Raw genomic sequence first — 13,292 nt, forward strand, 5'->3', positions numbered from 1 at the left:
CCCAGTAGGGGGAGTGCAGAAGACAGCTGATTGATGTTTCTCTCTCACCGATGTTTCTCTTTCTCTCTCCCTCTCCCTTCCTCTGTATCTACAAAGCAATAACAAACATATTTTTTAAAAAAGCCTATCCAACTCAATACCATGGAGACCAACAACCCAATTAAGAAATAGGCAAAGGACCCTAGTAGACACTTCTCCAAAGATGACATAAAGATGGCCAATGGACATATGAAAAAATGCTCATTGTCAATAATCATCAGAAAGATGCAAATTAAAACTACCTCACACCTGTCAGAATGGCTATCATTAATAAATCAATAAACAAGTGCTGGCAAGATTGTGGAGAAAAGGGTACCATCAGGAACTGTTGGTGGGAATGCAGACTGGTGCAGCCACTGTGTTAAACAGTATTTCTCAAAAAATTAAAACTGGAACTGCCTTTTGACCCAGCAATACAACTTCTGGGAATATAGACTAATAAGCCTGAAACACTGATTTGAAAGAATGCACACACCCCTATGTTCATAGTAACACTATTTACAATAGCCAAGATCTGGAAACAACCCAACTGGCCATTAGTAGATGAGTGGATAAAAAAGTGGTCGTACATTTACATAATAGAATACTATTCGGTGGTAAAAAAAGAAAAGCAAAAAAATGAAATTTACCTTTTGTGACAAAATGGATGGACCTTGAGATTATTATGCTAAGTGAAATAAGCCAGTCAAATACCATATGATCTCATTTATATGTGGAATCTAGTGACCAAATAAACTGATGAACAAAATAGAAACAGAGGCATGGATACATGGAACAGCAAAGAAAAAAAAAAGGTATATATCTATATCTATATGTACATATATATGATATATAGATATGATAGATAGATATAGATGATAGATAGATGAATGGACACAAAGATACAGAAACAGTGCTGTGATAGCCAGGCAGAAGGGGGGTGGGTAGGTGGAGGTGGGTAAACGGGATAAATGGGGACGAAAAGTGACTTTACTTCAGGCCGTGGGTACACAACGCAGGGTGCAGACAGTGTTTTGTTAAGTTGTACACTTGAAACCTGTATGGTTTTGTGAACCAAGGTCACCTCAATAAACTCAATAAAAAATGTATGTGGGAAGATGAACAATTTTAACAAAGAGGGATTTCCAGGTTTCAAGGTGACATAACTAGAAGGAAGATACTATTAAAATGGAGATTCCATCTTATGAGCAGGTATGGGAAAGGCAATTGTCAAGCTAACCATGAACACGAGTACCCATCAAAGGCTGCAATGACATTCAGTTATTTTATTTGAGAACTAGCATGAGAAATGACATTGCTGCACTACCACCTACCTATGATGACCTCCAAGAACCAAACAAAGCTTCCAAATGAGCTTGACTTAAACCTCTTCAAGAGACCGACATACTAAGAAAACCTGGTGAGATACTTCATGAGAATAAAGAAAAAGTTCACATTTTGTATTTAGATACAATCTGATAATGAGGTCAAGGTTACACAATCTATTCATATAGTTCCTACTGTATTTCCTGGTTATGTAAGGAACCAGTAAACAGGCCAAGTACCTAGTGATCGCTAGGAAAGTGATCTGGGTTGAGTAAGAGGAATGAGTATGTACAAACCTGCATGTACCCCTAATGGAAAAGCAGCCCCGTGTATACAATCTACTGACAGGAAGTCGATTTCTTCAGTGGTATTTATAAAGACTGCATGGCTCTGTGAGCTTAGATTCTGTTTAATTTTGTGAAAGGGTTGTTTCATCTTAAATTTTAAAGTAAGTATTATAGCCTACGCTTTACCTAGAATATACTAATAACACTGCAGGTTTGCCCCGGGATGTTCAAGATCAAATCTGCCAATAGTTAATAACAAAATTGCCACAAAAAAATTACAATGATTAATTTCAAATATATGATATTGGTATCTGGTGAAGTGTTAGAGCAGAATGTGTGTCTTAGATAATTAAGTGGCTTATAAGTTCACGGCTTAAATATTCATCGAGTCCTTCGGCATTTTAATATCAAAGTGTCAGTTATACACAGAAGCTAACCTGAGAAGATAGGTGAGGCCCATGATTTTTGCTTGCTTCCCAGAGTCAAAGACCACACATTTCTAATGGTTGGCCGAAATCAGGGTGAATAAAAAAGAATGTCACTCAGCATTTCAAATCTAATAACACTTACTTTTTTTCAAAATTTTGTTGTCCTTTTCTCCAATAGAAAATTATTGTGAGCAAATAAAAAGATGACTTGTAAAATTACTAAAGCACATTAGGAGAATGATTGGTGAGAGATCATGTATTAGAACAATGTGTGGTAATGATACCTCCTTTTTATTAGCCTCCTTTAGTTACAGTGTTCATCTGAAATCATCACAGTACAAAGGCAACAATATGACAAGTCCTCAATTTATAAACAATTTAAATAAAAATATACGAATTAATAAATAAAATTGCTATCTTGCTACCAGCAATTCTTTCTTTCTTTCTTTCCCTTTTAAAACCTCACCTAAGGATATTTTTCCATTTATCTTCAGATACAGTGGGGGTGGGGAGAGAGAGAGAGAGAGAGAGAGCATTAATTGGCTGCCTCTTGCAAGACGATGACTGGGGCCTGGGACTGAAACACAACTGAGGTAAGTGCCCTTGACTGGAATCTAACCTGAGGCTCTTTGGTCTGTGGGCCGATGCTCCAACCACTGAGCTAAACTGGCCAGGGCAATGCCAGTGATTTTCAACCTTTTTCATCTAATGGCACACATAAACTAACTACTAAAATTCTGCAGCACTTCAAAAAATAGATTTTTTACCAATCTGACAAAAAATATAGTATAATTTTGATTCATTCACATCAGATGGTTATTGTTGTTGGCTGTTGTGATTTATTTGACAATCTAAGATGAAAGAAGTGAATGCCCCTGACTAAATAGGTACTGCATGTTTTAGACATTCTTGCAGCACACCAGTTGAAAATCACTGCATAATACCTATACGCACTCATCTTCCAAGTGATTTCAACTGAAACTTAGTTTATTGGAAAATAACACAGAATTTCAATGACATGCAATCATTCATTTATTCACAAACAAACCCTGAGCGCCTGCTGATACCCAGGAACTGTAGCAATGCTCAGAAAACAGTATGATGTGGTCCCTGCCCTCTTGAATTAACATACCTTCTTTTAATAGTTTCCATAAATTAGTAATTAATTTTCAGGTATAAATACACTTAATTAGAATATTAGAGAAGAAAGGACTATAAGTGAGATCATCGTTATTGGATAAAAGGCAAAGCTCCTTTTATGTATCATAAAATATTCAACTCTATTCCTTGAAAACAAGCAAAGATATTTCTAAATAAATTGAAGGGCAAAGATGAAGAGCTATCTGACCACAGTGATTAGTATGCTCAGGCAAATTGGAATATTCAAGAAAACCTAACTTTCTGTTCACCAACATATTTGTTCTGACTGGATTAACCATTTTCCCTGTTACCTTCCACAAAGAGAATCTAAAGTCCATGGAGCCACTTAGTGATTTTATTTTTGGTTGCTTTTTTTTATAATCTAAATGCTTTTTTAAACTCTTTGAAAATAATAAAACCAGAAATAACCTAAAAAAGGCTGAGGTGGTTTCTTTGCCAAGGCAGAAAAAGACAAAGTGTAATATATTTCCATGTCATTTCTAAGTCATTTCAATTTTGCAAAGAGTCTCCCTAGTTCATAGCACTTAGGATTAAAAAGAAAAGCCACCAAGAAGGAAAAGAAACTAATTTGTTTGCCAAATTTGAACCATATACATATGTAGTCTCTCAAAACCCATACTTTATACCAAGAAGAATGAGCCAGAGAAATGCTAGAGATGTAACAAATTCAAAATCACATGACTAATGATGATCATGAAGGAATCACCGGTAGTAAACAACTGATTCAATGTTTGGAGGATATTCTATTGATGACCTACTTTACATGAGCCAAGATATTAATTTCTGATTAAACAGTATATTCAAATTTTGAAGAATAATGTTGATTAAAATATTAAGTACAAATACCATTATTTACTTTGATATAAATCATAGAACTCAATAAATATAACCTACAAAAAGGGCTACACATACCATTGATCCAGCGAGCTTCTGGATCATGAAGCACAAAGTCCTTCCTGAAGAGGTCTTCTAAAGACAATCTGGTTTCTGATGAATTTGTAAGTTCATCTAAAAGAAAATAAATTTCAGATTAAGCACATATTTCATGCTCATTTTTAAAACTAGTGAATCGTAAAAGTTGAAATATTTTGTTCAAAAATATGTTAAATAGATGGCAATATAAAGTGATAATTTAAACATGGGTTTTGGCATCTGAAGTTTCTCTATTTCATATTTTTCAACATATTACATTATTTTTGTTGTTGTTGTTAATCCTCACCCAAGGATATTTTTCCATTGATCCTTAGATAGAGTAGAAGGGAGAGAGAGAGAAATATTGATGTGAGAGAGACAAATCAATTACTTGACTCCTTCATGACCCCGACTGGGGCCAGGATTGAACCAGGTGCATGTCCTTGACTGGGAATTGAACCTGAGACCCTTCAATCCCTGGGCTGACACTCTCACCACCAGCCAAACTGGCCAAGTGCATATTTTTCACTGTTAATCACAATCCAAAATCATTTTGACATATTCTTTTTAATGATAAATATACAATATGGGAAATCCCAAATATGAGAGAGGAGGACAGTGAATATATATTAAGAACACTTCCAAACTCAGAAGTTCACAAATTGAGAGAATATATACCAACTTCCAACAAACAAATACCAAACAACAAATAATAAATTGATCTAAGAGTTAAATATAAAAATTCAAATAATGCAATGCTAAAATGTTAATACAAAGCACATATTTATATTAGTCCAAATAATGTAGACAAATAAACTAGATATACTCCCCTTTTAAATTCCAAAATCTAGGACATATAAGGACAATATAATTTAAGTACCAAAATTAGGCCTAGCAAACACACTTTTAGGTAGCAAGAGACTATGGACAAGTTAGCAGTATTTCATTTTCTTTGAAAAAATAATAGCATTGTTTATTCACTGTAGAAAATCATCTCTGTAACCTTTCATTTCTGACCTTCACTCTGGTTGAAAATAAAATGTCAAAGGTATATGCAGTCCTCATTAGATTTTCTTTAAAGGCTCAGCACATATTACAGCAAGCACTTTGTTTCTTCCAGCTGAAAAGCTGCACCAAAGAATCAATAACTTCAGATGCACTTTCCTTTAATATGCATCAATCATGTATTTAACTCACAAAATAACTGCTATGGATCAAATAAAGAAATATTACTAGTAGTAATAGTGAAAATTGTTTTATTCCGAGCCTAGCAAAAGACCTTGGGATTTTATATAAATTTGCAAAACAAAATTCTCCATTTTACAGTCTGACACACCAAAATGTAAACTTTCTTTATTCATTGAACAAATATCATAATTTTTCAAGGTATTAAGTGAAGTATTATAAGGTGCTGGAGACATATCTATGTGCTTCTCTTAAGGGTTCACACTTTGCAAACCATGAAAGAATATGATAGATGTCAGAATAAGGACACAGAGTACTGGATGAGTTCAAAGAAAGGAAGGGAAATATTTTGCAAAAGCAATTTAAAAAGGCCTTAGATAAAAATAAAATGACTAACTTTCATCCACAGCTCTCAAGAATAAAAAATAGTACAGAGACATTGGAAGACAGTTTGGCGGTATGTTACAAAACTAGACATACAAGCCATCAATCGCACTCTGTGGTATTTCTTGAAAATGAGTTGAAAACTTATGGTCACACAAAAACCTGAACACAGATATTTAGATCAGCTTTATTCACAATTGCCAAAATCTGGAAGCAAACATGATGTCCTCCTATAGGTGAATGGGTTAACTGTGGTACATTCAGACAAAGCAATGTTATACAGTAATAAAAAGATGTGAGCTATCAACTATGAAAAGACATCGAGCAACCTTAAACATATGTTACTAAATGAAATAAGTCAATTGGAAAAGACTATGCACTATATGACTCCAAATATATGACATTGTGAAAAAAGGCAAATTATGAAGACACTAACAATATCAGTGATTGTAATAGTAATAAATGCCATGATATATTTGTCCAAACCCACAGAAAATACAACAGCAAGTGAACCCTAATGTATGGTATGGACCGTGGCAGATAATGACTTGTCAATGCCGTCACTGATTGTAACAAATACATACCACTGGTGTGGGAACATTCATAATTGTGTGAGGGCAAGGGGTAAAGGGAGAGTCTCTGTACGTAACACTCAATTTTTCTGTGAACCTAAACATTTCTATGAATTTTGTCTTTAAATAACTAGGAGTTTACAGGTTTTAAAACACAGAGAAGCCAGCTGGTGTGACTCAGTGGTTGAGCGTTGACCCAGGCACTAAGAGGTCGCCAGTTCAATTCAAAGATAGGGCACATGCCCAAGCCGTGGGCCAGATCCCCAGTTGGGGGGCGTGCAGGAGGCGGCCAATAGATGTTCTCTGTCATCGATTTTCCTACCTCTCTCCCTCTCTATTCCTCTATCTCTAAAAAATCAATAAAGAAAAATAAATAAATAAGTAAAAATAATAACACACAGAGAAAGAGAATAGCAGGGATAAGAAAAGGAGCATTTGGGATAAAATAATGAGTAATTGTTGTTTGACAAACCAAAGGAGCCTTGATTCTAGAATTACTTTTCTGTCATTCAAGTTTGGAATTTTAATCAAATGAGCCAATTTTATTATGGTTTAAGAAATATGCTTATTGCATGAGATATCTCAATAAGAACAGATTTGGGTATAGATAAGTTTCAAAATTTTAAATTTCCCAAGATTATATACAATGCACCATCATTTTGTCTAATCCAACCTCTTCAGTTCCTAGAGAATTATATTTCACCATCTCTATTTGAAACACATTTACTTACATACATAAAGGCGAGAGTAAGCTCTAACTGTCTTTCAGAGGGAGCTAGTATGCTAACACAATCTATTACATAAATGATTCTTATCTACTGAATTAAAAAATTGACTGTATGTATTATATATAAATATACCTTATATACATATATCTGCTTGTCTTTCAAAAAACTTTTTTTCTGTTTCCAGGTAAATTCCACTTATTTTGTTTACTGTATATTTTAGGCAGTTATAAATATATTTAAAAATCCCTTGTAAGATAAAAGCACTATAGCAAACAATATTATTTTCAAATAAATTTTTAAATAATATTTTAGTAATTCTCAAACATTCAAACTTTCATTTGAGTTTTAAAATCATATTTCAAGTCACCAAATTATTGTTATAAAATAGTACAATATATACACAGAAAACAGAAAAACTTTAGACATTTTATAATATTAAGATATTTGATTTAGAACTACTTATCCACACTCATTTCATGTACATTAATTATATTTAATCTTCAATTTTTCATGTACAACCTTTACTTTTTCCTATTAGATACAGTCTTAAGTATATATGTTTTGTCTTTGTTGTGAGAAGAATGTTTTGCATTCTGATTCTAAATGATATGCAGTTAATGATTAAATTACTCACTATGTAAGATTTTCTTTAAAATTCCTGTGTCAATTAATTAAATCTTTTATTTTTATACATGTCCAATTATATCATCTAAAATACCTTTTATTTTTTTCAATTTTTATAAATAATTTATGTTATATAATACATATAAAATATTCAGGTTATTGCAAATTCACATGCATTTGTGAGAACACCTGTATACCCTTCATTCAGTTTCCCTCAACAACATGTGATCTCTTGAATAATCATATAACAAAAAAAAAAATTGATGGAGTTGATACGCTCCATCAATTTCTTTCAGATTTCACATTTTACATGTATTTATTCATATACCTATGAGTGTGTATGTGTGTGTAGCTCTATGCACTTGTATCCCATATGCCCAGCACCAGTGACCTTTTCCTGCCCTAGCTTCTCTTCACAACCCTTGGCAACCATTAACCTATTTTTCATCTCATCATTTTGTAAATTCCAGAACTGTATGTAAATTAAATCATACATGATGGGATCTTTTGAGATTGGCATTTTTCAATCAGTATAATTCCCTTTGAAGTCCCTCCTAGTTGTGAAGTGTATCAATACTCAGTTCCTTTATCATTACTTAGTAACATTTCAGGGTATGAGTATAGCACAGTTTGTTGAACCATTCACTGTTGAAGGACATCTAGGTAATTATTTGTAGTTTTAGGTTATTTTGAATAAAACCCTTATGAATATTTTGGATCAATTTTTGTGTGTACATAAATGTTCCTTTCTTTGGGATAAATGCCAAAGTATGTGATTGCTGGTCACATGGTAAGCACATGCTTAGTTTTGTGAGAAAATTCTCATTCTACCAGCAATGTATAAATAATCCAGTCTCTCTTCACTCTTGTCATAATTTGGTGTTATTTTTTATTAATTAGCTATTCTGATAATCATGTAATGACAGTTCATTATGGGTTTAATTTACATTTTTCTAATAGTTAATAAACGTCATTTAGTGTGCTTATTTGTAATATGTATATCATCTTCAGTGAACTGTCTGTTCATGTCATTTGCCAGTTTTCCAATTGGATTGTATCCAGTTGTGTGTTTGTTTGTTTGTTTGCCTTCTGAGTTTGGACAGTTCTTTATTTATTCTAGAGACAAATAATTTGGCATAAATGTCAATTTAACATTTCCTCAAAATCTCTACTTCAACTTTTCACCTTGTAAAGAAAAAAGACTTTTACAGAGAAAAAATTTTAATTGTGATGAGGTCCAGTTTATCATTTTTTTTCCTTTTCTAAATCATGCTTTTGATGGCAAACAAAAAAAATGCTTCACCTAATTCTACGTCTTGAACTTTTTCTCCTATATATTTTTTAAAAGGTCAATTTTTATATTTTACATATGATCTCTTAATCCACTTTGAGTAACTTTTTGAATATAGTGTGAAGGTTAATTATAGGTTCATATTTGATTTGATTTGATTGCCTTTTGGATACCCAATTGCTCTGGCACAAATTGTGGAAAAGCATTTATTTTATTTCAGTGAATTATTTCATTAGCTTCAATATCAACATAATGTTGAGTTACAATAGAGATAGTCTTTTTCTACTATTATGGCAGCATCTTTACTACTGCATTATTTAATAAGATATTTTCACAATTTTTGGAAAGGGATCTTTATCATGCTTATATAATTTGTTTTTATTCCTGTGCACTTAGAATATTTATCTGAAATTATTACTATGGCATGATATACTTTGAGCCTCTTTTATATAAACATATTTCCCCCTCTAATGTATTGATATAAAAATTGTATAAACAAAATTTCCAACCACCCTCTACTTATATAATAAAATCCAACTACTCATGGTGAATTATTATTATTATACTGCCGGATTAATATGCTAACTGATTATTTGAATATTTAGATCTGTGTTGGTAAACAAAATTAAATAATCCAAGATTTTTCAATTTTGTTACTGATCAGTTAACATTTTAATATTTTTAAATATTTTTTAATTGAATTTTTAGAGAGAGAGGAAGGGAGAAAGAGATAGAAACATGGATGTGAGAGAGAAGCATCAATCATTTGCCTCCTGCACGCCCCCTACTGGGGATTGAGCCTGCAACCCAAAATGTATCCTGACAGGGAATTGAACTGGGACCTTTCAGTCCATGAGATGACACTCAATCCATTGAGCCACACCAGCCAGACAATTTTTAAAAATACTTTAAAACATTCATTTATGTTCTTTTATCTGAAATTGTTTAATACTTTTAATAATAAAGATTTTTAACTCCAATTGTCTCTAGAAGTTATTTTAAAATGAACCCATCAAAGTAATTATTGTAATCAAATAAGCCCTTTCAACAATAATCAGAGAGAGAAAGATGTAACTTTAGGATCAATTCCTTTGGCTTCAATCATTACTGACAAAGTTAACTATATATACCTTCAATCCTTTCTTTTTTCTTTTCTTTAATTTTCTTTATCTGCTAGGCACTATCCTTGAGGTCTTGTGAATTTTTCAGTCCTGGAACAAAGACTTCTCTTTCTACATATAATGAATATGTAAGCTTTTCTTTCTTCTTTTTTTTGTTGTTGCTATTTTTATTAATTTATTTTTGTTACAGATATGTCTTCTTTTCCCCCCCTCCCCATCCCACCTTCCCTCCCCAGCATTGCTGTCTATGTCCATTGGTTACACATATATGCATATAAGTTCTTTGGTTTATCTCTTCCCTCCCCCACCCCCTCCTCTGAGGTTTGTCAGTCTGAACCATATTGCTTTCTAGTTCTCTGGGTCTATTTTATTCATCAGCTTATTTTGTTCATTATATTCCACAAATAAGTGAGATCATGTGGTATTTGTCTTTCTCTAATTGGCTTATTTCGCTTAGCATAATGCTTTCCAGGTCCGTCCATGTGGTCTCAAAGGATAAGAGATCTTTCTTTCTTATAGCTGCACAGTATTCCATTGTGTAAACGTACCACAGCTTTTTTATCCACTCGTCTATTGATGGACACTTGCCTCTAAGACTGGCTGCTATCACTATCTCTCTTTATCTCCAAGTCTCATAATCTTTTTGATATTCAGCCATTGTAATCAGTTATCTCTTTTTCAAATACCTCCCAAGCCCTATTGGTTATTAGTATCTTTATTTCACAGAAATAATCTTAGGATCAACAAAGTTAAATACCATAACAAAGGTCAAATGGTTAGTAAGAGTCAGGACTGAAACTGGAACTTATATTTCCCTGACAAATTAAGCTGTATTGTCTCTCAAACTGTTCTTATTCATCATTCTCTTTAATACTGTTTTTAATTATACTTTTTTAAAAAGACAATATAAAATTTAATAAACAACATTTTAACAATAGTCTCTTCTTTTGTTCATTGGTTTATTTTGTTCATTATTATCCACATATAAGTGAGATCTACAAAGTAGATCCTGAGACATGGAAACAGAACAGACTGTGGAACCTCAGAAGGAAGGGGGATGAAGAGCAGGAAGAATTTAACCAAAGAACTGAAAGGCTCACATGCATAACCAATGGGCACAGACAACAGTGTGGTGAAGGTGAGGGGGTGGGAAATAGGGGGACATCTGTAATACTTTCAACAATAAAGATACATTAAATAAATAAATAAATAAATAAATAAATAAATAAATAAATAAGGGGGGATAGTCTTAATGCCATTATCCAGAGAAACCTTTATTCAGTTGAAATTATACTCCTCAGTGTACCCTGTGCAGATCTTATCAGTACCTCCTTCTGCTCCACATTACCCATGGAGGGGCAATGCCACGGTCCATTTTTCCCTAAAACAGAGCAGTGTCACAGCATTCACTAAAATGTGGGGGTTCAGTTTGTTTCTTCAAGAAAATGATCTAGATTGTGCCAGCCTAAAATTCAAAATTTACCCTCTGATCGTTGTTGTACACTATTTAATATTAGAACTTCAGCATCATTCCCTATCACTTTTCTTAGCAAACATTTATAACACACATTACAACCTGGTTACTCAGGAAATTAATTTATCTTGAAATCTTATTATATGATAGATAGATTTTAATAACGTTCTTTCTATTTTAACTCCAAGGCTACATTTATCAAACAATACCAGATTATCACACATTCATCCCAATAACACACACTGGACACTGAGAAGGTAGCTCAGAAGAAAACTGGCATTAGATTGTAAATAATTTTAAGAGATAATACCTCATCTAAAGCTTCTTTCTGATAAATTGTCAGAGAAACAAATTCTGAAATTAATACCTGTTCCCTAATATCAACCAAATATATCTTAAATTTAATATTCTCCTCCCATAAACCTTATTCTTCACTAGTAAGTTACCAAGTAATGTATCTAGTGATGTACCTCTAGTAACTAAATGTGAGATACCTCTCTGAAGTATATAAATGTGAAAGCCTGAAAACTGTATATTAATAGTTCCTATTAAAAGGGTAAATATTTGATAACCAAACATAATCCCCATGATTGTGGCTTTAATTATGAATAGCAGCACAAGAATCCAATGAGCTGCACAGTACAATAGTCATATGTAAAGAACTTGAACCAGAGTAATTTTACTTGTTAAACAGTTACAAGGTATAGAATCCTAGCTAAAACATTCCGTTTTCAACACACAAATGTAGTAACACAACTTAAATAATTCATTCCATGTTCTTTTCTCTGTTCTAGTCTGTCATTGAAGATCATAGATTGCTATTGGTATTTCTGTTCTTTTTTCAAAATATCCCATCTTCCTTTTAAATGGTTGTTTTAAATAAATTAGTTGTGTAATCTTAAAAGAAAAGAGAATGTTCTTGGGTATTAAATCAAAGAATAACTAATTTAAGACTTTTTAAAATTATTTTATTTTTTCCATCATCATTTATCTCCTTTATGCCTTCTTCTACCTCACTCCCCCACTCAATCACCATTCTATTGTCCATGTCCATGAGTTCTCTTTTTTTCTCAATCCCTCCATATCCCCTCCACCACCCCCCAAACAGAGCTGTCTGTCTGCTCCCTAGCTCTCTATCTATGAGTCTGTCTCTAATTTTCTTGGTAGTTCAGTTTGTTCATTAAATTCTACATATGAATGAAATCATATGGTACTTGTCTTTCTCTGACCGGCTTATTTTACTTAGCATAATGCTCTCCAGGTCCAACCATGCTGTCACAAATTATAAAATTTTGTTCCTTTTTAGAGAAGAGTACTATTCCATTATATACATGTACCACAGCTTAAGGAATTAGTCTGTACTTACAATAAACATGGAAAATGAAAGTAACTATTAGAGTAAGCAGAAATTTAAACATAGCAATGGAAAATGGAGATAGTGGTACATTGTGTGTCCAGATAGAGGAAGGAACCACCTTGAGCAGAAAAGGGAAACAGCTTTCCCTTCTTGTGGAAAGTACAGACTAAGTCCTCTAGTACATTTCCATTTTAAACATTATTAAATGTTTAAAGTTCACTTAAAGGATGACACCATTTTTGCCCCTCTTTATGTAACTTGTTGAAAATATAGAATGCAAATCATAGCTGTCATGGCTAAATTCCAGATTTTTTCAAAACAGTTGTTTTTTGTATATTGCCTAACCAGTCAACAGACAAACCTTGAAGCTCTATTTTGCTACTTAAAAGCTGAAGCATGAATTCCCCTCTTATTTTCTATCTTT

General features: G+C 33.0%; 1 protein-coding gene across 7 annotated transcripts in view; it reads right to left on the reverse strand.

Moving 5' to 3' along the window:
• DPP10 (dipeptidyl peptidase like 10) overlaps positions 1–13,292 on the reverse strand; it is a 1,561,433-nt gene that overhangs the window by 576,568 nt on the left and 971,573 nt on the right. For 6 of the 7 annotated variants that reach the window (XM_036253736.1, XM_036253738.1, XM_036253733.1 and 3 more), the window contains one exon: positions 4,133–4,228. The exons of the other annotated variant lie outside the window; for it this stretch is intronic. In XM_036253736.1, the coding sequence (XP_036109629.1) occupies positions 4,133–4,228 (96 nt within the window). The remainder of the gene's footprint in view (positions 1–4,132; positions 4,229–13,292) is intronic. 7 annotated transcript variants of the gene reach the window in all.

Source organism: Molossus molossus, unplaced genomic scaffold (genome assembly GCF_014108415.1).
Source record: "Molossus molossus isolate mMolMol1 unplaced genomic scaffold, mMolMol1.p scaffold_m16_p_11, whole genome shotgun sequence".
NCBI lineage: Eukaryota > Metazoa > Chordata > Mammalia > Chiroptera > Molossidae > Molossus > Molossus molossus.